The sequence below is a fragment of the Petaurus breviceps genome, unplaced genomic scaffold (genome assembly GCF_028583685.1).
Source record: "Petaurus breviceps papuanus isolate PSGF00001 unplaced genomic scaffold, PetGlider_PUasm1.0 90723, whole genome shotgun sequence".
Classification (NCBI taxonomy): domain Eukaryota; kingdom Metazoa; phylum Chordata; class Mammalia; order Diprotodontia; family Petauridae; genus Petaurus; species Petaurus breviceps.
The window spans coordinates 2,405,632-2,432,247 of record NW_027187323.1 but is presented as its reverse complement, the minus strand read 5'-3'; the positions used below and the strand labels follow the sequence as shown (position 1 = coordinate 2,432,247).

General features: G+C 38.4%; 1 protein-coding gene across 1 annotated transcript in view; it reads left to right on the top strand.

The window, feature by feature from the left end:
- Positions 1–21,407, top strand: part of KIF5C (kinesin family member 5C) — a 195,233-nt gene extending 173,826 nt beyond the window's left edge. The window contains exons 22-23 of the mRNA XM_069066766.1: positions 2,255–2,365; positions 17,175–21,407. Coding sequence (XP_068922867.1) covers positions 2,255–2,358 — 104 coding nt within the window. The 3' untranslated portion in view covers positions 2,359–2,365; positions 17,175–21,407. The remainder of the gene's footprint in view (positions 1–2,254; positions 2,366–17,174) is intronic.
- The last annotated feature ends 5,209 nt before the right edge of the window (positions 21,408–26,616 follow it).

Sequence of the window (26,616 nt, the reverse complement as noted above, 5' to 3'; positions counted from 1 at the left end):
TAAGGATCTGGGTGTAAGTATTCCTACTAACAAGCCCTCCACCATTTAACTTACCTTTACTAATCAGCCAGTGGACACAATTAACTCAAGTGAAAAGTAGGAGGTATTTACTGAAGTTGCACATTAAGAATGGTAGCTACAAAACAATCCCCCCATAAATGCGGTCCCACTTTTCCTCAGATTGTCTAGGAGAAGAGTGGACACAGACTTAGAGCATAGTGGTGCTATGGCATGGGTAACATGTGGCCAGGGAAACTTCATGACTCCAGAATGACAGGACCCTGATAACCTTTCTCTCCCTTTGGAGTCATCATACAGCTCCCCTGTAGACCCAACGCTGGGTGGGCTGCTTGTCTGAGTTCCCAGGTCCTGTTCTTCATAGCTTGATATTTGATTGCCAGAGCTAATTCTTCCTCAAAATCATAGTCAGCTCTCTTTTCTGCTTCCAGTGTTCATGGTCCTTTAAACCGCTTCCTCCTTATAGACATTACCTCTTTGGGTCAGTGTCTGAATGGAGAGGGTGTGTGTCTTTTCCCTCCACAGTAACTAAATGATGGAAGCATTGTCTCTTACTGGGTCATTAGCTCTGGCATGAAAAACAATGGCTGATGGGGGTGAGAGAGGAGGAAAAATCCATTTACCCTTTGCAGCTGCCCTCTGGTGTAGGAGATTATGCCCAATAAAACTATTCCCAGTCCGGACTGGCTGAAGAACTAGTAAGCTCAACCTTTGAAGGGGCCATAAAGGGATGGCTAACCTTTAGCCAATGGAAGTACCCCATTTTAATTAAATTAAGTTTTCACATTTCATAAAGTGATGCATGCCATAGGCACATTTTTACAATTAAACACTTTATTATCTGTACTTTACAGGCTTTTTGGGCTGGGGGAAAGGAATTTTCAGAAACCAGTTCCCTCCTTTACATTTGATATTTGTTCCTTCCATTTACATTGTTATAATCATTATGTATATTGTTTTCCTGGTTCTTAATTCACTCTGTATCAGTTCATATAATTCTTCCCACATATCTCTATATTCTTTTTTTTTTTTTTGGAGGGGGGAAGGCAAGGCAATTGTGGTTAAGTGACTTGCCCAAGGTCACACAGCTAGTAAGTGTGTCAAATGTCAGAGTCTGGATTTGAACTCAGATCCTCCTGACTCCAAGGCCAGTGCTTTATTCACTGCATCACCTAGCTGCCCCAAACTCTGTGTTCTTCATAGTGTTTCCCTAAGGCACAGGAACATCATTTATATACCACAATTTGTTTAGTTTATACTTTATTTACAATTTTTTTTTTTGCTACCAGAAACTGCTATAAATATTTAGTGTATATAGGGCCTTTCTATCTTTGGCCTCTTTAGAGTATATGCCTAACAGTGGAATCTTTGGGTTATAAGGTATGGATATTTTAGTCACTTTTTAAGTATAATTTCCAGAATGGTTAATTCACAGCACTATGAAACATACAGTAGTGGGACTGCCTTTCCATAGTCCCTCTATTGTGTGTCTGTGTGTGTGTGTGTGCTTGTGTAAACTTTTCTTTCTTAAACATTTTTATATAGCCACAATGTGATGTGATATTTCAGGTGTATTGATTCCAGGTGATACTCCTTTCTTTTAAAACATTTATGTCTTTTGTCTTTACGTGGAGACATTCTCCCCACCCAACTACCCCCCTCCACTTTGAAACCTTACTTTTTACAAAGAAAAACATTAAGCAAAACATCTGATACAGAAAGCTTGTATAACTAGATATTCCTTTATAAACTCATGTTATAAATTAACACCTGTACTTTTACTTTTTTAATATACAATTTTAAAGTCAGATCTTACATTTTAATGGAAAATCCTTAGTTTGTTCCCTTGACATATTCTGCTTTGCACAACTTGAAATAAACAAGTCAGTTCATTTCTTTCTTTCTTTTTTGTCTTTTTGGAGGGGGGAAGGCAGGGCAATTGGGGTTAAGTGACTTTCCCAAGTGAGTTAATTTCTAAGGTTCCTTTTAGCTTTTAGGTTCTATAAGATATATCTGCTTCACATGATATATGAAGTGCCCCATGCCCATAAATATTTGGTAGACCAGGAACACCTAACTTTGCAATCTAGAAAAAAAAAAGGACACTAGTGGTTGCTAGGCATTGGGATTGTCACTGGATGCCATGTTTTCATTTTAACTTTGATCAGAAAAGGCAGCTTGGACTTGTTTAACGTATTTTGAGCTTTTTTCTTTTTCTTTTTGTGTGTTGATACAGCCAAGCCAATCCGTCCAGGCCATTACCCTGCATCCTCTCCAACAGCTGTACATGCCATCCGAGGAGGAGGAGGAGGCGGGTCATCTGCCTACTACCAGAAATAAACCAGAAGTAAGTCTCTGCTAGGAGACACCATTACTACTATGGAAGCTAGTCTGGACGTGTTCACTGACAAGCTCTGGGTCAGATACCTTGAACAGGTCTAATCCACTTTTTAGGAGTCTGGATCTCTAATAGACAGGGCCTCAAATGAAGCCCCATCATTCCTCAAACTTTCTCTGGAGATCACATCTGCTTTAGGCAGATCTCAAATATCCCAGGCTATCAGAATCCCTAACCCACTCTCATCCACTTCTAAATCCTGTGAATCTTCTGAACTCTATATTATCAGGCTGGGTCTGTAGCCTGTAAGAATGAGTGGAAAGGGTGTGGTGAATTATTACCAGGTATTCACTTGGCTGCAGGATTCTCAGCAAAAGAATATTTCATATTCTTCAATGGTTTTGATGAGGGACTTGGGTGGCTGCCTGCTGTGCACAAGATCTGAGTGTGAAATAAAAAGCTGAGCAATAGAAGGGAGTATTTTTGTAATTATTATTGAAAGTCACCAGTTTAGGTTAAATGATTGTATATTATGCATAAACAAGTTAATTTTTTCCTTCAAGGTTGTAGTGTATATGCTTCTTAAGCTTGAAAACCCCATGCCTTAATTATCATCCTTATATCAAAAATGTTTTTCAGTGCTCTTAAGGAGAATAAAAATCTTTCCTGTTGTAATGAAAACTATGGAAAGATGTTACCAACAGGGAAGAGAAGGTGAGAAAACTTAGGGATCAAGCAACACTAGCATCTAAAAAAGTTCTGACTTTTCAATGGATGAGTCCTCACTGTTTGTGAACATGAACTGGAAAATTACAATTCTTGGTGTTTGTATGCTTATACTGAGAAATACTTGCAAAGAAAGCAGACTTTCAAGGTGAGAAGAAAAGATAATCAAGACAAAAAAGGTACTGTACTGCCTTTGGGAGAATTATTGTTTCCTATCTTGCCCTTTTTGCATCAAGGAAAAGGTAAGAATATATATGGGAGTAGAAGACATAGCAAATGGAATTGGATGAGTTTTCTAATAAGTGAAATAATGTTGCTAAACCTTTGGCACTTCTAGAAGGGATACATCCAAACAATGTTCAGAGAAGCTGACTTTGTGTCATGGAGCAGGGTATATGGAATGGTCAAAATGGGAAAGAAAGCCAGAGTTCTTGTGGACGGCCTTTACCCCATTAGCTGCCACCATTCCCTAGTAGCTAGGATGAGAAATTACTTTGGCTGTAGACTAGTTTGGATTTAGACTTCCAATTTGGATCAGCACTTGAATATTACATCGTTTTGAAGATCATGATCTCTTTAGTAGTAACCCAGAAAGTTATTAGGTATGTCATGCTCAACACATACTTGTTGATTCATTGGCATCAATAGCTATTTATCTGAAATATTGTAAAATATTTATGAAAGTTTAGTACTCAGTGGGCATAAATTTATTTTGCCAATCCTGTCAAGTAATTGATTGTCTAATTCTCTTTTAGAAACAGGTCTCTTATAAGTGATTTGTTTATGACATTTTATGGTTGCTTTCTTAAAAATGCCCACCAACTATGTCCTTTATATATCCTAAAGATCTAGAGATTAGAGACCGGTACAGAAGCTTGTTGAGCATCTCGATACCTTCCAAAGGAAGATTCCTGTCTAGGCCACTGTAGCTTCTTAACTGGTAGTGTTTTTTCTTTTCAGAGAGGGGAAGGTAGGGCAATTGGGGTTAAGTGACTTACCCAAGGTCACATGGCTAGTTTTTGTGTTAAGTGTCAGAGGCTGGATTTGAACTCAGGTCCTCCTGACTCCAAGGCTGGTGCTCTGTTCACTGAGCCACTTAGCCGCCCCAAGTGGTAGTGTTTTAATGAATGGGTTCTTTTTTTAATTCCCTTTTCTCTTCCTACCCCAAACAATGGCTCTTCTTCATTTCCATGGATTAAACATGTAAATCCCATATCTCATTTCGCTCACAACCTCGAAACTTGCTTTCTACCTTGCAGAGAATACAAGTATTCTGTTGCTTTAGGTATTAGTTCAATTGTTATATATATTTTTAGTCTGTCCACATTAGTGTTGATTAGGTTATGGCCTCCTAAAGGGCAGGTTCAATGCCTGACTTCCCTCTGCCTGACACATCTTATTCTATGTTCCTATGCAGGGGAGGGATTTTGATATCATCATCTTTAGGATGGAAGAAGCAACATTCAGGAGGAATAGAAGTGTGTTGCAAGGACATGGGGTTAAAAGAGGATCCTTACAAATATAGCTGATGAAACCAATCTTTTGCTTTAAGGGATCTCATAGAGAATGTCATCTAAGAAACTATTAGAATCTCAATCCAATTCCCAATTTGTCATTCCCCCCTTTGTTTCTCTTTGTTCAAGGCCTTAACCTGGGTGTTATTGAGTTTATGGCACATCTGTATTCATTAGCTTTCAATCTCAGTTACCACTTACCAGAATAGGTAACAAATGGTACTTGTATTGTTTAGCACCAATAGAAATTACTTGGTGGCCCACTGACATGTTCTCTCACAAAGTACCATTCTGTTTTCTCTTTTTTTTCCTCTCTCCCCTTTTTTCTCTCTCTTATCTGTTCCCTGTCTTCCCTCTTTTCCTCTCTTTTACTTAGATTTGTCACATTATAGGCATGATATATCCTTAGACCAGGCAGTAAGAACTAAAAAGTCTGCTGATTGTTGATTTAATACTTATCAGGCAAGTAATATTTATTCCTCTAGGAATCTTTGAAGGCACAGACAAAACATTTGTTGAGGGACCATGGGAGAACCATATGACATTTGAAAAAAAAGACCCTGAAATCCATCAAATGCATATTTTTTCATACTCTTTATAGACCAAAAGTTACTTTGTTAGGTTAGGAACTTAAAAAAATATAACAATGGTTTGCTCATAAATTTAGTATGTTTAGTTAAAAAAAAAGTGAGGGACAGAAAAGAAACACTTTTTTGAGAGGGGGAAGGCAATGGGTTTTCTTTTGATTGGGTAAAATCCTCTGAGAGAGAAAAACCTCTAGCAAAATCCTCCTTCCCCCAATCCTTTTGAGTTTTTCTATTTCTATTTCTAGGGCATTTAACGTACGAGAAAAGTAATACCTGGCAAGAATGTGCCTTAGGGATATTTAGGAATAAGGGACAGTAGCCAGAAAGACTAACCCTTAATTAACTTCTCCCCACTTCCCTAACTATTGAGAATCTTTAACATTTTTCCCCCTAATTCCCTGGTTTTTTCTTAATAGAAAAAAAACAGTCTTGAATGTATGTTTATATGTTCCCACCAGATGGCGCCAGTGGGATGCTTCTGAAATCTTTCCACAAAGGTTTGAAGAAATGTTGGTGCAATTTGACTGTATTAAAGTAACCTTTATTTTATCATTCCTTCTAAAAACCCAAAATAATTCTTGTCTCTTTAACTCTGTTGGTATAATATATTGTTCAGGATTTATTAAGGGGGATGAACTATCTATACATAAGGTGTGGTATTGTTATTATTACTATTGTAGAAGTAAAGGGCTAATTCCAAAGGACTCTACCATCCACCTCAGTATTTAGCCTATTTCCTTTATTCATAGTATTGAATTCATGCTTGACCAGTTCAATCAAATGCTATCCTCTACACTTGAATTCCTTATCTCTGTCCTATCACCATTCACACTTTGCCCAAATCTAACCTGGAATCACCCCCACAATTTGCCTTCTTTGCTCCTACTCACATGCTGCAGAATGCCATTAGAGAAAAATCTCATAATCATGCCTTCTGGATACACTATATATTGATATTATTTAATTTCCACTGAGCTTTCATTGCTTCATGGCAGTCTTTTTATTTCTTTCCTGTTTGATTTTCCATCACCCTCTCAATAGCATCTATTTTAAACCTCCTCACTAGTCCAGAATCCCCTATACTACCTCCTCTTCATTCCATTTAGCGAAAGACCTCACTTTCTGCATTACTGAGAAAATGGACACTGGCACCAGATCCCTCTTCCTTCCTAATTGACATTTAAAGTTCCTTTTCATCGTCTCTCTTTTGTTCCAATCTGTTCTCTCCAAAGTTACCAGTAATCTTGTAGCTATTAAATCCAGTGACCTATTCTCCAACCTCCTTCTATTTGAATCCTAACATGGTATTTGATACTATCTTTTCCTCCTAGATATTCACTCCTCCTTGGGCTTTTGTTACACTTCACTCTCTTGTCTCTTCCTACTTCTGACTCTTTCTTCTCAATCTCCTTTTACTAGAGTATATTTCATGTCCCATGGACTAGGTCCTCTTCTCCCTTGAGTTACTTCCACCATTTGCGATCTCAATTCCAGTGTGTTCAATCATCATATTTATGTAGATGATTCCCAAATTGACATCAAACCCTAATGTCTTCTCTGAACTCTAGTATTAAATGAAAGCTGAATTTCTTCTCTTGAGTAGATCCTATAGATATTTCAGATATAACATGTTAAGGTAGAATTCAGTGGTTATTACCTCTAGGACAGAACACAGGATTCTCAATCATTCAAAGCCCTCAAAAAAAATCTCATTCCCACCTTCCAATGTTTGTCATATTATTTCCTTTCACGTCATCTCTGTTCCAGTTACACTGGCCTGCTAAATATTCCATCTCCTGCCTTTGTAGAGGTGTCCCTCCCTGTATGGAGCGCTCACCGCCTCAGCTTTGCCCCGTTTTTTTTTAAGCACAATTCAAGTGATATTTCCTATGTGAGGTCTTTCTTGATCCACCCAAGTAGTAACTGGAGTCCTACTTGAAAAATTATGAAATTATTTTGGTTATAAAATTATAAATGAAATAAAACAAAACTGAAATTTTTGGTTATAAAATTACTTCGTACTTTATGATTACTTATCTGTGCACATATTGTATTCCTGCTCTTCCCTGCAACCCCCAGTAAAATGTAAACTTCTTGAAGGCAAAAGACTGTTTTTGTATCACTGGCATTTAGCACAGGGCCTTTTACATGGCCAGTACTTGTTTAATGGAATTAAATTGTTTAATTGAATGTGTATATTAAGTTTCTGGGTCTGTCCATGCCTACTTTAGGTAATTTTGGTAGTCCATTTCAAGAATGGGAAGTAGTATAATAAAAAGAACATGGAAATGAGAGTCCAGGAAGGAAGTGTGGAATAGTAAATAGTCTGATTTAGCTAGACTATGTAGAGAAACCAGAGAGAAGGAGAGGGTGGAATAAGGAGAACATAGACCAGGTTAGGAAAAATGGAAGGAAGAGTTTTGGAAGATGGCCAAAACTTTCTCAGTAAAAGTAAATGTAAGGCCCGCTCCTGCAAGTAAGAGAGTTTTCTTGAGGGCTTGAGGATAAGAATAATTTCTATCCACCCCCTGGGAAATGTGTCAGCCATTAAAAGATGAATAAAAAATTACCCATACAACAGAGAAGGCCCATTTGGAGTTATCATAAAGTTGTAGTATACTTCAAAAGTATGAGTGAAAAAGGAGATGGTTAGAGTTATCCATGGTTAGCAGTTGGTAGGGTGGGAACACTACAAAGTCAAGGGAGCAGGAGGTTAAAAGATGGAGAATATGTCATTGAGAAGATCCATCATCAGATCAGGAGAGGATAGGAAAAGAAATGAAGCTAGAATAGCAACAGTAATTTCTTCTTTGGTCTGATGAACTAGGGCAGGATAACAGAACAGAGGATCATGATGATAATGAGAATCAAATTCCAGAGGAATAAGAAAGCAGAAGAAGTGGAAGTCTGTTTAGATAACTATGGCCAGTCTGGGCAGCGGTGAGGTTAGGTGTGGAGTCAGGACAGGGGCTAGAGTAGGAAAAGGAACGTCCAAGGATGATTGGAGAGAATTGCTGGAGATGTGCAATGTTTCAGAAAGCCAGATTTCATTTAATTTGGGGAAGAATAAAAGGAAGGCATTAAAAATGAAGAAGAATTTGTTAGCCATGGAATAGAAGTTGCAAAAAGCACATTGAAAGAGGCAGAGAGAGAAAGATGAGAGGAGCAGGAGGAGAGAGAGCAGCAGAACGCGGCCATTTCAAGGCCATTCCTTTTATTTCCTGCTAATCGCAGTGATGGTGGGGTCTTTCTTACATGATGTAATGAAATAAGGGATATGACAAGAATTACCCAGTATTATTATTGTCCCTCTCCACTGCCATCATTTCTTCTTTCCTTCACAGAGACTGAAGCCCTTGCCCTTTCTTTCTTATGTATCCTTGCCCAGAATTCAATTCCCAGTCACATTACACTTCAACCAGACAGAACACACAATAAGTACCTTATTCTACTGTGAAGCTTCTTGGGGGGGGGGGGCAAGAATACATGTTATATAGAAATAGCCAAGTTACAGAATAGTTAACAGAGACTAACCCCATCCATTTTAAGAGAAAGTCATTGGAGATTTCCTCTTTGGTTCTGGATTTCTCTGTCTTGTTTCCTAAACTCAGTATTCCCTCTCTCAGATTATTTTCTTCATGGTTCCATGAGCATAGTTTCCATCCTCTGCCTCAGAAAAGAGTTTTCTTTCTCAGTTTCTTTGATCATTAGGAAAATGAAGCTTCTCCTATTTAGTTCTAAAGATCTTATCCTTAGTCTTATGTTAAATTTCAAACAAAAGATGGTGAGACAGTGAAAAGAAGCGAGATGTGAGGAAAGAGCCCTGAAGTCTGATCAATGGGAAGACCTTCTGACAAAAAATAGTTGAAGATGGTTGCATTGTGGGTCTGGTGGAAATCTGGTTTCATTTCACATACTCCTAAGAAGGTATGATACCATATGAGAATTGGATGAAGAACCTGGAGATGTCTAGCTTGGAGAAGAGGAAACTTGGACTATACATGTTGGAGGCCTAAGTATTTGAAGGGCTATATGTGGCGGGGAAAAAAGCATTACACTTGTTTGCTTTGCCCTAGAAGGCAAAATTAGTGGCCATGGGTGGAGGTTTTAGAGAGGCAGATTTGCCTTGACATAATGGAAATTTTTAAATAGAGCTATCCAAGAGCAGTGGTCCAAAAAGCTTGCCTCAGGACCTAATGATTTCCCCATCACTGAGTCTTCCTCTGGAGGCTGGATGACTTGTGGAGGGAACCCACTCATTCAGGGAACCTCTTCTTAGAGATGGATTAGACTCTGAACTTCCTTCAAAGGCTAGATTTAGATTCCTGTGAGACGGTGATCCAGATGGCCTTTCAACATACCAAAGAGAAAAGCTCCCATCGATGGTCCTTCATAAAAAGGGAAGCTCCCTCCAGCTCTTCCAGTATCTCATATTTTCAACCTCCATCTATAGACCTTTATTATTAATTTGCTTTCCCTTTCTTCCTCCTTCCTTTATCTCTTTCTCTCGGGTATCTGGGTTCAATCTGTCTTTTGCCATTTGTACTCTATCCAGTGAGTTCTGTAGGTATAGTATAGGTTTTTCATCACAAACTTTTCTAAGCACCTTTATTTGCATAGAACAGGGTGGGGAACCGGTGGCCCTCTAGGTCCTCAAGTTTAGCCCTTTGAATCTGCAAGCTGCACTTGAGGACCTAGAGGGCCACAAGGCTTCAGGTTACCCACCCCTCGTATTGAATGTATACAATATGTCTTTTCTAAATAGATATATAGACTGTTTCTGCAATGGGGAAGGACCTTAACTCTTATTCCAAATACCACTTTCCATTTGTGAATATGAGAAGTTTAAAGGTGATTCCATTTTGTTATATCTTTAAGTCACAGGATCTAAGCATAACAGAGTTCAGAGTAAAAGAGAGTTTTAAACTGATAGTTAACATTTATGTAGCACTTCGAGGTTGGCCAGGAATCTCACATACATCATAACTTTTGATCCTCACAACAGCCCTGTGAGGCAGGTGCTGTTATTAGTTCCATTTTACAGATGAAGAAACTAAGATTTAGAGGAGCTAAATGACCTGTCTAGGGTCACACAGCTAGTCAGTCAATAAGCATTTATCAAGTACCTCTTCTGTGTCAGACACTGTGTCAAGGACTGGACTTACAAAGAAAGGCAAAAGACAGTCTCTGCTATTGAGGGGCTCAAAATACAGTGGGGGAGAAAACATGCAACTAGCTCTGTACCACCAAGTTATATATGGAATAAATAAGTAATAATCAGCAGAAGGGAGGCACTAGAATTAAGAGGGATTAGGAAAGTTTTCCTATAGAAGGTAGAATTTTAGTAGGGATTTAAAAGAGTAATCTGAGACAGACCATGAGCCCAAGTCTTTCTGAAACTATATACTGTACCACCCATGCCATCATGCCTCCCTTTAATTCTGTAATCACCTAGTCCAAACTTTTCATTTTACAGATAATGAAATGGAAGTCCAAAGTAGTTAAGTGACTTGTCCAAAGTTACAGCGTTCTAGGAATTAGCAGCTTCAAGGACTTTTTATTCTAAATCCGGTGGTCTTTCTGTTGGACTAACAGAGGTTCCCAAACTTATGTGGCCTACCACCCCCTTTCAAAAAAAAAAAAAGTTACTCAGCAGGCCCGCAGAAATCTTTCTTTAATCCCTTAACATTTTTTTAAATTTGTGTCGTTTCAAAAAGATATAATTTTTTAAATGATGCATTGTCAATTTAATAATTTTTTGTAAATTTGTGGGTTTTTTCCTGCATTGAAATTTTGATGATGCAATATTGTCTCATGTAACCGTATAGTATTGTATTGTAAACAAGTTATTTGTATCGTATTATAAACAAGCACATATTCTTTTTTTTTTTAATTGCTTTTTGGAGGTCATTTTGGGGTTAAGTGACTTGACAAAGGTCACACGGCTAGTTTTTGTGTTGTGTCTGAGGCCAGATTTGAACTCAGGTCCTCCTGACCAGTGGTCACCTGGGCCAGTGCTCTATTCACTGTGCCACCTAGCCACCCCAACAAACACATATTCTTTCTGATGCTTGCTGAATTTCCTCACCATGTGAGAAAACACTTGCTTGCTAACACTTGCTTGTTAAGACCTGTTGGCCATACTTGACCACTGAACAGTCAGAATTTGCATTTTGTGTGTTTATTTGAAAAATAATGTAATCACTACGACTTTAACTCTGTTACACAACAAATGAAACCTGTACAAATGGTTTTTCAAAATTCTCTCCTTTTCTTTCCTTATACTTCCACCGTCCCCTTATTTTTATTCAACACCCCCTGGCTGCACCCGACAGGGCTACTACCACCCTCTCCTAGATTGTTCCAATGCCCCCCCAGGGGGTGGTATTGCCCACTTTGGGAACCTGTAGGTCTATGTAGAGCCAGTTCTGCACATTTCCTCTTAATCGAATAGTAAGCGCTAAATAAATGCTTTTCATTTGTTCATAATATGGATAGTTGTCTTTTTTTAAACTCTTCTGAAAGGTTTCCAAATCTCCTTTTAGTCAATAATTTCAACTTTTATGGAACTAGACAACTCCTAGGAACGATGAGGCCTGAGTGAGGTGAAGGAGTCTAATCAAATTCAACACACATGCATTGAATTTAAATTCATGGACCCCACATTAAGAACCTCTGTTATTAGACATATGCTGCTAATGTCCAGACTTACAAAGATTTTGAATAAATCAAAGTTTCTGAACTCAAGAAGCTTATAATATAGTTGGGGAGACAAAATAGGTCAATGTATTATACAATTATATAATGTATAGTATGAAAGCATAATGTATATATAATATAGTATAATGTGTTGTGCAGTTACATAATGTATAGTACAAAACAGGTCAAATGTTACTAAAAAGTTTCAAATATTCATACCACATAATAATTGCTGTAGATCTTCCTAGATAACCATAGGTATGATTGGGGGGGGCGGGTGTGGGGAATATTGGGAGTGAAGATCAGGGAGAGTGTTGAGAAGATTACTCCTAATCAGTATGATTAGGATTTCAGCAAGAAGAAATGGGGAGAAAGTGAGCTTGAGGCATACAGGATGATTAAAGACAGCAAGCAAAAGGTTGGAAGCATTCAAGAAATGAACAGTCCGTCTTGGCAAGAGCATCAAGTATGCTTTATATAAGGCTAGAAAAGCAGGTTGGAGCCAGACTCTGGGAGAAATCAAAACCAGACTCAGGAGCTTGGGTTTTATTCAGAAGGCAACAGGGAGTGATTGATGGTTTTTAAGCAAGGAAATAAACTAATCAAAACAGTGCTGTGGGAAGCACTGTGGTATTGGAAGGACACTTGTAGAGAGAGCGAGGATAAAAGCAGAGAGAGGCTGACAACAGAACAAACACTGACTCTAGAATCAGAGGGTTCCTAGCTCGCAGCTCATACCTACTACCTCTGTGACTTTGAGGAAGTCAGTTAACCTAGCTGGGCTGCAGTTTCCTCGTCTCTAAAATGGAAGGTGTTTGCCCTGGAAGTGAAAGTCCTTTCTAAACTCTCTCTCCCTCTATGATCCTACATTCCTGAGGCTTCCCTCCGTATTCCAAGAAGTCTAAATGGCGTCATGTACCCGGGGAGGAAAGATTTTACAGATACTGAGGAAACAGACTTATACGACTTGGTGGCTGACTGGATGAGGGGGTGTGAGATGAGAGAAAGGGAAGAGTTGAAGATGATTCTGTGATTTTTGAGCCTGAGCAACTGTTGAGTGTGGTGATACCATTAATGGAAGTATGTAGTTAGACTAGAACGAGAAAGGGCAAGTAGACATCAAGAAAGATGAATTAAGAGAATATTTCTGTAGTAAAAGAAGAGGACTAAGGGTAGGATTGATTCAGGGATCATACTTATGTATCTTGAAGGGATCTCAGAGGCCACCCAATCATAGAATCCCACATCGAGAGATGAACTAGACCTCAAAGGCTATCTGGTCTAGCATCTTTATTTTTGGGATGAGGAGACTGAGGCCCAGGAAGTTTAATTGACTCTATCCATGGTCATGCGGGTAAAGACATCAGAGGTAAAATTTGAATCTAGGACCTCCAACTCAAGAACTCTTTATACTTTACCCCACACAGTTTCCTTCAACTATAAAACACTCCTTGAATAATGACTTAAGAAGCTGGAAGGATATTCAGAATGATCATATTAATAAAGTTAATTTAAGATTTAGTGTTCTACTGATTAAATTACCATGGTGATACTTTAGAGAGCTCAACAAAACAATGACAAAATTTATTTAGAGGAACAAAAATGCTAAAACGTCAAGGGAATATTAAAAAAAAGTAAGAGTAAAAGTAAATAGTACTTAGAGACCTCAGATTATGTTATAAAGCAACAATAATCAAAATAGAAAAGCAGTTTAGTGAAACAGTGAACAAGAATCAGAAACAGTTGATCCCAATAATACGGTGTTCAAAAATTTCCCATACATAAGTTAGCTAGTCAAGAAAACTTCTGATTTGACAAAAGTTACTGTTTAAACAGAATAGCAATCTGGCAGAAATTAGATTTAAACCAGCAGTTAACATCATATACCATGGTAAATTCAAAATGGACCTGACTTGAATATTAAGGGTTATACCATTTTTAAAAATCAGAAGAAAATCAAGTAATGTAGCCTTTATAGTTATGACTAGGGAGTAAATTCTTAACTAAACAAAGGATAGATGTGATCAGAAAAAATAAAATAGGCCATTTTAGTGGTATGAAATTGAAAAGACTTTGTATTAACAAAATTAATACAGAATATCCATTTTATTTTTAAAATGCTATTTTTTTCATTATTTTGCTCTTAACAAACACCAACAAATATGCTCACTTCCATGTATGAAGCAGAACAGAATAGAGGACTGTATGTGAAACCACAAATCTCTTTTATGTACAGTTTAGATCTTTTTAAAGTATGATGAATTTAACATTAGTTCTAAAATTGTCCTACTTATCCGGGTCTCTTTTCTGAACTTCAGTTCTCTTTTATGTATTTTAGATGTTTCATTGACTCTCTTTTTGCAGGAACATTAATATTGCTCCCCCTTCCCTCATAAGTCTCTCTCAGTCCACTAAAATAATAGCCCTCTCTCATAACAGATGAGTTTAGTCAAACAAAACAATTCAACACATTGTCTATATTTGAAAATATATGTCTCATTCTGCACCTCTAGACTTTCACCTCTGTGAAGAGGTGGGAAGCATGACTCATCATTGGTCTTCTGGATTCATGGTCAATACCCTCATTTTATAGATAGGGAAACTGAGGCCCAGAGAGGTTAAATGCCCATGGTCACACAGGTAGTATCAGAGGGGGGATTTGAATGAGTTCTCTGCCATCAGTCAGTGCTCTTTCCATTGCACCATGCTGATTCTCTCACAAAAGAAGAAGGCTTCTTCTTAGAAAGTTAATTTCTAACCTTGTCTACAGCATGGTAGCCCAACCCACATCCATTTTAACATTCATGCATTTATTTAGAAATTCTTCATGTTCCTCACAGTCATAAATACAGAATGAGTAAAATTATTCCTCCAGAAAAGATTACCCTGACAGATGGTTGCAGTTGCTCCAATGGGATAAATACACTTAAATTCAACAGCGGGGCAAGTAAAGCCCAATTGGTAGCTCTTACAAAGTAAGTATTGGATTAGGGTGGGGGTGAAAAAAAGATAAAGCTCATACTGTTTGGACTAAGATTAAATCTACAGTAATTACAGAAACCAAAGTCTGGGGGAAATCTTTCACAAGTCTTTCTTACAAAACATGTATAAAATTACTTTCTTTCTTCACTCTTCCCGCCCTTTTAAAAGAAAAATCTTTTCATTTCCTTATAAATCTATGACACTGCCACCATGAAATATTGGCCTATAAGGGCATACTATGCAATGGCAGAAAATCAAAGAAATGGAGAGATGCCATAATAGATTCTCTGGTCCAGCTCCCTGCCTCCAGGCAGATGTAATTTTGCTCTTGATGATCTAGGAAAGAGGAGATATTGATTCTGTTTTTAAAAATATGTAGGGATAGAGATTTCAACATCTTCCTCTGTATCTTGTTGCAGTGCTCAGTTAAAAATGTCTCCCAGCTTTCCTTCACAGAGGGCCTTTGAAGATGGTCGATTAAAGACAAATAGGCACCACTATAGTTCAGACATTTCAGCTTGGAACGGTCCTTAGAGGTCATCTGACTGAAGCCCTTTATTTTATAGATGAGGAAAATGAGGTTCAGAAATGTAAAGTGACTGACCCTAGGTTACACAATAAGTGTCAAGGCTGGGATGTGAGTGCAATCAAGTGCTCCTCACTAAAGCATTTTACTAAAAGAATTGCCGGAGTTTTACTTTCAGTCCCCTCGAACAACTTGAGGTTCTCTTTTTCCCCCTCTCTCCCTGAGGTGACCCTGAACCAGTTCACCAGCAGCCATTTGGGATGTGTGTTCCTCCTCTGTGGTGCTCAGTTGCACTTCCAAAAGAATAGCTAAAACTTGTTGAATCTTGCAGGTTGGTTTTCTTAGTATGGATAAGGGGAGCAGGAGCAGGGGAGAGAGGGATTCGAATGAAAGGGCCTTCACTGTGAAAATAATGCCTCTTCATGGTCTGCTGAAGTTATTGAAGCAACTTGTATTGGGTTTGTGTGTCTAATACCTGCTGTGTAAATACAGGCTGGTCTTGTATCATTGTGTGGGCCTGTAATCCTGAAATTTATGGTATGTTCCCAACACCTCCCCACCCTTAAGCAAGCAGGAAAAAAGCTTTATTCAGCCAGTATGACATATAATTGATTCTGTGATAGTTTGATGGGAAGAATGAACTTGTAAGGAAGAGGAAAATGGGTGCTTAATTCAAAAAACATCCTTGGGTCTATTGGGTCTCAGCTCAAAAAGGATGTTACATGAATAACTATTACCACTCTTTTCATCTTTTTTGTTTATTTTGCTATTGTTTCATTAAATTTTTTTTCTAAAAGGAAACAGTTTCCAGAAAGGTTATATATTGGGATTGCCTATGAAAAACTTTGGTTTATTTCTGGATTTTGTTTTTGGATCAGGTCTCTGATTTCATCAACAAGATGAACTCATCTCCTGGTGAGGAGTTTCCTCTATCAAGGAAGGTTAACAGTTCTGCAACCTAGAATTGCCAGGGCATTGAGATGTTAGATAGTTTGTCTCAAGTCACACAGTCAGTGTGTCATAGTCAAGACTTGAGCCTAGGTCTTCCCTATTCCAGGACCAGCTGTCTCTCCTTTATACCACACTACCCCTCTTGTTCTATGCCTGCCTTTTTTTTTTAGTAGTGTTCAATTTACAACTGCTCAATGATCACATCTTTCAAAAATGTCTTAAGCCAAACAGCTGTGTGACTGTGACATATCTGTACTACACGAAAGAAAGAATGTAGCTACCAAATGAGAAAGGCAGTTTTTTTCCTTGAGTTGGGAAGCTATGCTTCCATACATATGTTATTAAAATGTTCTTTTCTCCCTCACAACCTTGAATTTCTTGATAGCAAGCTTTGTAATCTGTCAGAGAAGATGGTCTTGGGTTGCACTGAATTCTCTGGCTTTTATAGCTCTGAGGCATCTTGGGAGCAAATGTCCCTCCCTGTGCAGCATCCAGTTGGGAATTCTTCTGAGTTCTTTCACCTCCCTCTGGAACTGGGAGATGATTATGTGATTGAGGGCAGCTAGCAACCCTACAATGGTTATTTACTTCTAATACAACTTATCAAGTCAATTTATGCAAAAAGGGTACCTAAAAGCAAAAGTAAATGAATTATTAGGAAAAGCATTGGAACAGGTGGGTTAAATGGGTCAAGTATTTTTTTTTCAGTCCCACTTGCCTTGGGGGGTGGAGGAGGAAGGCGCCTAAACATAAAGAAGTGGAATTTAGATTAAAAAAAGTCATCTCTTACTTGTTTGCTTACTCCTCTTTTCTTTTTTGCTTCTTTCTTGCAGATGTGACTCCACTTAGCATGTCAAAGACTGCATTTATTCACCAATTCCTTTTTTCTCCTACACAATCTCCATTTTCTTTTATACACGCTTCCTCCAGCCATCTGCAGTACACCAATTTCAGGTATTTTGAACTGTGTAGAATCTCCACGTGTACAGAAGTGTGTTTGGACTCACCCTTCCTTCAGAAACATGAACAATGTATTTACCATCTCCACCTAGATGACAGCAGAAGGTTCACCACTTAGAATTTCTACCACTGACTCTGGCGCTGGCTACCTTATTTATGGGCTTCCTCGCTGGCACCAAGCCTATCAGCAGTCCTCTCATGCCTGTAAATCCCACTTCGCTGTATCTGCGGCAACACTGCAATAGCCAAGCACCAGATAAAGCAGGTGATTGTGTTCCATCATGACTGTCTGGTTTCCTGTATAATAAACATATTACTTTATATTTTTAGGGGATGAAAAATGTGCTGCTATATGGTTTAAAATTTTAATTCTGAACACTTTTCGGAAAAACATTTCCCCAAAGAGGCATTTTTAATATCCTGGTGAAATCTTTGGATCTGTATAATAAACCCTTTAGTATGGTACTTGTTAAAAGATGAAACCAATTTGTTTCAAAAACCAGAAAAAAAAGCCATCAGTAGAGATCTAGATTTTGGTCACACAAACACATCTATGTAAATGGAGGGCCATAGCATTCATGTCTGATCTGCTTGCAATTGTACCTGAAGTGATTGGCACCCTAATGGGCTGGCCAGCCTGATTCACCTGTCAGTGCATCAAAAGTATTTAAAATGTTACAAAATCTGACCAATGGAAATGGAGAATTTTGTTCCCCAGCCCTTAGCCCTTTCCCCATGATCTGTTCTCTTGGGAAGTGGAATTAAATGATGCCTGCTTTCTTTAAGGAAGATTTTGCAAAGATGTTCTCAAATAAATTCAAGAACATCCCAGCAGTTGGAAAAGGAAGATTAAAATTCGAAAATTTTCATACCTGACTGTAAATGTGTAGTTCTGTGTAGGGATTTTGTTCTAATTCATTTAGTCCAGGATTCTTTTTGTTAGTAGGTGACAGTGGAAGAAACTAATAGAAATGGGGTTTAGAGAAAGGCAAAGTTAATAAGTGCTTGATGCTGCCCTTGGCTTCATACCCATAAATCCTTCATTCCAGATGTGTAGATTAAGATGTGACTTGTCCAAGCAAAATGTCATTAACTTGTTCTGTTCGTCCCTTCCCCACTACACACACACACACACACACACACACACATACACAAACACACACACTCTGTCTCTCTGTCTTTCTCTTGCTGCAGTTTTCTGCGATAAATTTGCTACTTAAAACCAACAATTAATTGCTGGGTTTTGTATGTGATCCATTTTGGGACATGTCTGTACCAGCCAATGATGGTTCAAGATGGACCTGGAACAAGGTATCGTGCCTATGCTGTCAGGCACGAGTTTTGCAAAGCAGTCTTGCTATCTCTGGCTATGGCCACCAGTAGAATGAAGTTGATGCCGATGGTACTGTGGTGTGTAGGCAGATGGTTAGGAACAAGCAGATGTGCATTTCTGCACATGTCTAACTGTAGGCATATGTGTATAACCATCTAGAGAGCAAGTTGAAAGATTGTTGATGGGCTTCAAACCTTGTATTTAAAACAAACAACTCTTTAGCCTAGATCCACCCTAGCTTTTTTCCTTAAAGACTGCCTAGCCTAGCAACTTTTCTAGCAAAACATGCTTGATTTATTTATTGGTTAATGTTGCACTTTTTTTTGATGGGGACAAGGGGATTGAGGGGAAAGAGTGAATGGGTGATAGATAGTTCAGTTATTTATTTAATAAAGTTCATCACTAGGGTGACTAGGTGGCACAGTGGATAGAGCACCGGCCCTGGAGTCAGGAGGACCTGAGCTCAAATCTGCCGCAGACACTTAACACTTACTAGCTGTGTGACCTTGGGCAAGTCACTTAGACCCAATTACCCTGCCTTCCCTCTCCAAAAAGAAAAAAAAGTTCATCACTTTGCATTTGTTCATGTTCCTGAAGATACGCACTGCCAGAAGAAAGAAACTGTCAGAATGACATTTACAGTCTGCTAAAGGGGCCAGCCTAGGGTTAACTATGCTGCCTTATCATTTAGTTACATATGGCTGAAATGTGTATTAGCAACAAGTTACCAAGTTGCCTCTTTTCCCCCTAAAACATCAGTCCTAGAGAAGAATGCCAATTAATGAATTGCCATAATATCATTGTACATGATGTATGTTGTTATTATTTTTTTATGCACTGATTTTGTGTAAATGGGCAGAGGTCAGTAATTTGAGGTCTCAATCGTTTATTTGTATACATTATGAATTCTCTTTTAAATTTTTTTATTTGCAAAAATGCAGGCCTAGGGAAGTGAGGAATCTACTTCCATTAAAAAAAATGTTTCTTTCATTAATGCAAATGGATGCAATGGTTGTTTGATAGTAAAAGGGGACACATAAAGCTATTTTATTCACAAGGAAAGTTGGTTTTGACATTTCATAAAGATAATCCTGCTAGTTGCTGATCAGCCAGTCAGTTCAACTAGCTTACATTTTTATGGGACCTCCAAACTAACTTTTACATTGTGATGGTAAGGTAACTTTGTGCTTCTGAAATGCTTAAAACAGTCAATTAAATTACATATTTAAACCCTGGCCTTGTACATTAAATTTAAATTTATGTAATAACTCACTTGTCTTGTAGTAGCTTGTAGCAAATGCTCTGCAAATTTTGTTTCCTTCTTATTGAAGGAAGCATGTTAGTTTTCAATTTCAGAATTTGCTTGGATTTTTTGTATTTTGCTGCTTTAAATTTGTACACAAATGTAAACCACATCTCTGCTCTTTGGATCTTACAGTTGTATTTTGAGGTTTTATACAGTTTTATGCTAATGTGCTCTTCCTCCTCTTTCCTGTGAATAATTTTTTAATTCATGCCATTTCTTGAGAGTTCTTTGGTGTTGTAAGGGGATAGCCAGGTAGTTTAAATAAATGCAATCTACTTTCAAATGAAAAACCTAACATACAGGATAACTGTTTGCTAAATCAGAAGTGTAGTTTTAGACTCCAAGATTTATGGTTGGGGGAAAAATCTTGTTAATGCCAAATGTGTTTAGCTGCTCAGTTACTGAAGAATTCTGTACAAATGTATTTCTTCAAATTACTATTTATTATTTTAGTTTTGTTGAATGAAGGAATGCTTAGTAGCCTGAGAAAGAAGGACTATTAAAAGCTTCTAAAGGTAAATATGTACTAAATTGGGTGTGTGTGTGTGTATGTGTGTATATGTGAGGGGGATACACTAGAATTTGTGGAAATTTGGGGGAACAAGTGAGGAGATAAAATCTACCTAGAATAGACTCAAGTGGCCCTTGGGTTTTCCTCTCCTTCAAAAATCTAAAGATCATTGAATGTAGTCTCTACTCAAGGAGAGGATAAATAAAATAATATGGAGATGAGGAAATAACTCTTTTTTCCTAGTAGGAAAATGGAAATAAATGAAAACTCAGATTGCCATCTTTGAATTGCGTTTGTTGGAAGAGAATAGATACAAAAGTCTAGGTTCATAGCATTTTGGGAAATCACTTCATAGATGGGGAGAAAAAGGATTACCTTTTATAATCTTAATCTGAGTATTTCAATTATCCTACAAGAGTCTTCTTAATCTCTAATTACTTCATGTAGTGTTAATAATTTGGATTTTTAAAATGTATTGGATGAGGGCCAGCTAACCATAGAAGGAAGCCACACTCCATGAAGTTTCTCTCTTACTCATGAAAAAAAATTGTGTATCAATTTTAAATACTTTTCAATGTGGGCAGATATAAGGGGAATGTGGCATTCTGTAGAATTATACATGTCTAGTTTGTAAAGTGTGTAATGTGTACTGCAGATGTGTATTCTCTGGGCTCTATGTATCTGTACAATAGCTTTCATTTTAGGAAAAAAATTGTGGAAAGACTTTTTTTTTGGTGGTACAAGGGGGAAAATGATCATCTGCATCAAGTAATGATGCTCTAATGTATTAAACCTAACAGAAGATCAGAAAATAACCCTTCCCTGCCTCATGGATGAGTTTTGTTTGTCCTTTAGGTCCTAAGATGCTATTCGAGATGTATGGATACACTGGCAGACTGCATGATGTATAATTTGAAAAATGTTAAAAGTGGAAAATAAAATTGAATTAAACTTTATCTTGTCTGATTCCCTAAATTCATATTGTCCTAGAAGAATTGTCACTTAAGACTTGAGTACTGGTGTTGTGCCGCTGTAATAGAAAAATGATTTTCTTGCTATCAAAGGAGTTTAGTTTCCTGGAAAGCTGGAACTATATGACACCACCAATTTGACAGAAGCAGATAGCAAAGCAAATTACAGAACCAAAAGGAATGGTATGTCTCCACCCCCACTCCTGCCCCAAACTTCATGTAATGCATGGTACTGCAGTATGGCAGAATAACCCTTATGCTCAGTATTCACTTATGTCGTGGTTTCCTATTACCTTCAACTCTGAGCTCTGGTGGGGGCTCTTCCTTGGAAGCAATACTCCAAAGCTGGAATACCTATAGGGAAAGTGGGACTGGACCAGTCATTAGCAAAAGGCAATTATGAGTGATATTTGCATTGGCATTAGGTAAGTGGCAGGTTTAATTCTAGTATTCATGTCAGGTCAAGTCTTGCAATTTGTCTTATATACACTATAAATCATAGAGAAGTAGGATGTCTCATCAGAGTGACACATCAGATTAAAATGTGCTCTACAAAGGCATCCTGAACCATGATATTCTAATTTCCCTCTGGCGCTTTCTTTTTCCTAAGATTTACAGAAAAGGCTCTCTTATAGAAACCACATAGACTGGCTTCCCACTTTTCCCTTCTGCTGGAAAGTTTGCTATGTCCAGGACATATCCCTTTAGTTACAATGGGTTCCTGAATGTTTTATTGATTCTAAGTTTTTGTTAAGTCTCAGGAACATTTCTCAGTTGTAACCTCCTTCCAAAGTACCACCCTCCCTGTTTCTCAATGATATTTAGATTGACTGACATTAAAAGAAATACTCATGATGAAATATCCATACTTTAGAACGGATACTTTAGTTGGCAGTAGGACAGCATTATAGCCTTCCCCCAGCCACTTGTGGGGTGACCAAGGAGTTGGGGCAGATAGGTGGTTCAGGGAACAGCCATTCCTGGAATCAGGAAGATTCATCTTCCTGAGTTTGGATCCAGTCAGAAACGTACAAGCTGTATGACCCTGGATAAGTCACTTAACCCTTTTTATATCAGTTTCATTATCTGTAAAATGAGCCGAAGAAGGAAATGGCAAACCACTCCTGTGTCTCTGCCAAGAAAACCCCAAATAGGGTCATGAAGAGTTGGACATGACTGAAAATAACTGAACAGCAACAAAAGGAATTGGAGAGGGGATGGAGGTAGATATCTGTGGGGTAAAGTAGTGTGAGATAATATTCTAGTCCTCCAACATCAATATCACAGTGCTTAGAGGTCATGACAAATAAAAAAGCCATCCATAAGTGTAAATTTGTTCACATTTTCCATTCTAGCTACTCTTAAAACTGTTAAAACAAAAAAAAATAGTTTTTCTACCTTTGCAACACATACACATCTTGCATATTGTAGTCACGTAATAATGTTCATTGAATAGAGCTTTTCCCTGTTATTAGAACTGTATTTATTGCTGGAATTGATTTAATGCAGTTAGGCAGTAATCAAGTATAAATGAGATAGGAAAGTTTATCTTATTGCAAAAGACCTTGTTTATTAAAAGTAGGGTATTGACCATGTATATTTATATATATATATGTATAGATATATACACGCACACACACACACACACACACACACATATATATATATATATATATATATATATATATATATACATACACACGTATTTAAGGCCTTGATATAGTCTTAGTCTTTAAGGTACTTTATGTCAATACCATTTTCAAATGTGTTATGTTTGTCCAGACTTATTTATACTCACATGAAGAATAGTAGTCAGCTGGCATAATGAATTGAAAGTGGGTCTCAGAGTTAAGTAAACTGGCTGTTTGACTTTGGGTAACAATGCCCCAGATAATTCTCTATGACTGAAAGCTGCAGAGAAATTCATGATTTGCATTGATGGAAGGAATTTTTTCACCAGGGGTTTTTTACACAGAGAAAATCAAAAGTCTATGTGCTCAAGTGGGAACTTAGATAAGTAGACTGACCTCTGGACTGATCTCAGTTGCTTATCTGTAAAATGAGGAGTTTGGCCTTCTAGGTATTTTCCAGCTGGCTCTATATTTTTATTTTAAAATACCCAATTGACTTCCTCTTTCCTTTATGAGCTTGTTAAAAATTGTCACTTTCAGAGTTCCTCTGGTTGAAAAAAAATCTGTGTGTTCTTACCTTATGATCATAGGACCATGGATGAATGATCCATTCTTTGTAGGGATGTAGGGGTCTCAGAGGTCATTTTGTCTATTCCACTCATTTTATGGATGAAGAACCAATTCTGCCAGTCAGTCCTTTGCCAGTTATGCTACCGTGGGGGAAAATGCCTTAGGAATGGAAGTAACTCCAATATAGAAGGTCTGAGAGACCTGGGTTCTAGCTTTTACTCATATGATTAGCTAATTAGGAGACTTGGGAGAAGTTTCTTGAGCCCTCTGAGCAGCAGTCATCAGCTTCATTATAGGGCTAATAACAATAACAGCTGCCTCCTGCCTAACCTCTTAGCTTTGGCATGATGATCTCATAGTAGTGCTTTAGACTTTAGGTCAAATAAACATGCCAATCATACCACATACAAACACGTTTGATTAAGAAAAAAGAACTGGCAAAGCCAATGATGAGTTCCACCAGCTCATTGGCCTACTTTAGGGATGAATATATAGAGTAGGGGTGGGGTCCTCAAGTGCAGCCAAATCAGTCCAAGGGCTGCACTTGAGGACCTATAGGGCCATGTGTAGCTTCGAGGTTGCAGGTTTCCCACCCCTGAGGATTTCTAGGAAAAGGCATGCCCAGGGAAGGATCAATGAATGCTGATTTTACAGATGTACAACACATCAGGGGGTCAGCGCCAGCGTCCATGCTTCTCTGTACAGTGGTGACCTGGTCTATGTTTGACAACAAACTCTGGGGAAGGGGGGAGAGAATGTGCCTGTGACACATCTTTAGGACATACTTTAATCTTCGTCATTAACATTTTATCACTTTTATCAGTTTAGACAACAGAACAATAAAGCATGCCCTGATCTGTAAGGTGTGTTGATTTCCAAACTATAAATGCTCACACTGAAAATTCTCATGAGCCAATCTGAACTGGCTCCAGCACAGCCCTGTCTGCGCCCTCCCTCACCTCTTAACAGCACCTCCTTGTGGGACTAACCAAGCTTGACACTGGCCGTGAAGGCTCCCCTTGCAATCTGCAGAACTGGCAACATGGCACCTCCAAGAAAGATCTTAGAGTTAAGACTTGTGGTCCAGTAAGAGTATAGAGTTTGGAAGAGTGGAAAATGTTGGACTTACAACCAGCAAATACCCAGGTTTAAATCCTTGCTCTCTGACACTTTACTACATAACTGTGTAACTACTCTTTGAGCCTTACTTCCCTTCTCTGTCAACTTATTTTGACACCTGAATGGATCTGGGGAAGAAGGATAATAATACCTCTCATGGGGCAGCTAGGTGGTGCACTGGTTAGAGGGCTGGGCCTGGAGTCAGGAAGACTCATCTTCCAGAATTCAAATTTGGCCTCAGATATTTACTAGCTGTGTGACCCTGGGCAAGTCACTTAATCCTGCCTACCTCAGTTTCCTCATCTATAAAATGGACTGGAGAAGGAAATGGCAAACCATTCCAGTACCTCTGCCAAAAAAATCCCAAATGGGGTCACAAAGAGTCAGACACAACTGAATATTATCTGTCATACCTAACTCATCGGTTTTTTTGTCAGGATCAAATGAGATCGTGTAAGTAGTGAACTTTGCAAACTTTAAAGTGTTACGTAAATGTTTGATTTCTTTTTCTTACATTACGATTTTTATTCATTAAATCAACAGGCATTTATTAAAAGTCCTACTATATTCCAGGTACTTGGCTAAGTTATGGTGCTATAAAAACAAAACAGTCCCTGCTCCCAGGCAGCTTGTGTTCTACTGGGGGATGAGGGGTAGGGGACAACATGAGTCCAGCAAAGTAAATATAAAATAAATACAAAGTAGAAATGATGTGATTTGGGGGGCACTAGCAACTGGGGGGTCACAACAGGCTTCCTAGAGGAGGGAGCCCCTGAGCTTCACTTTGAAAGACTCTAGGGAATCTTAAGAGGCAGAGCTGAGGGGAAGAGATTGTCCTCCCCATAGGAAGATAACCTTTGCAAAAGCATGTAGATAGACCAGTGTCGAGGAGCGCATCCAGGTTAGTGAAGGGCCTCGAGTCCATGTCAGATGAGGATCAGTTGAAAGAAGTGGACACATTTGGCAGGGAGCAGTAATAGCTGTTTCCAATAATCTGAAAGGCTATTATATAGACAGAGGATTAATTGGTTCTGTTGGGCCCCACAGGGCATAAGTAAGAGCAGTGAGAGGAAGTCGGACTTGATGTTTACAATGAGAGCTGTCTCAAAGCCTAATGAGCCACCTGGAGAGGTGGTGGGTTCCCCTTCACTGGAGGATTTCAAGCAGAGGCTGGACTTGTCTGGTATGCTAGCGGGAGGATTTCTTTCATGTATGCATTAGACTAGATGGCTGCTGGGGACCCTTCCAGCTTTCAAATTCTCTGTATGAGGGATGGCAAAAAGGTAAGAGCTGAAGAAGGGAAGTCATTTGTCCAAGGTTACACAGTCAAAAAGCTGGCACCAGAACTGAGGTGTCTCAACTCTTTGTATGATTCATTTTTTTACTTTAGTACACTTTGCTGGAATTCAAAGGGCAAATCTTGTTAGATCAAATATTATTATTATAATCACTCTTTAACAAAAGATTTCCAAATGCTCACAGACCACCCATTTATTTCTAAAAGTGCTTGACATAAAATCCTGGTAGAACAACATAAAAAGGGTACCATTCTTTGGAGTTCATTAGAAAGAGGATTGGCTTTTAAAGAAGGAAAACAAGTGAAACCTCAAAATAGTTGGAGTACCTTGTTGTAAATTCTACACAAGCAGAGAAAGGTCAATATTTTCTTTTTTACTTATAACTTTTTTTTTTTTGCTTTTTGGAGGGCAATTGGGGTTAAGTGACTTGCCCAAGGTCACAAGGCTAGTTTTTGTGTTAAGTGTCTGGGGCCGGATTTGAACTCAGGTCCTCCTGACTCCAGGGCCAGTGCTCTATTCACTGTGCCACCTAGCTGCCCCTACTTATAACATTTTAATTGAATTAGAACTTTTGTA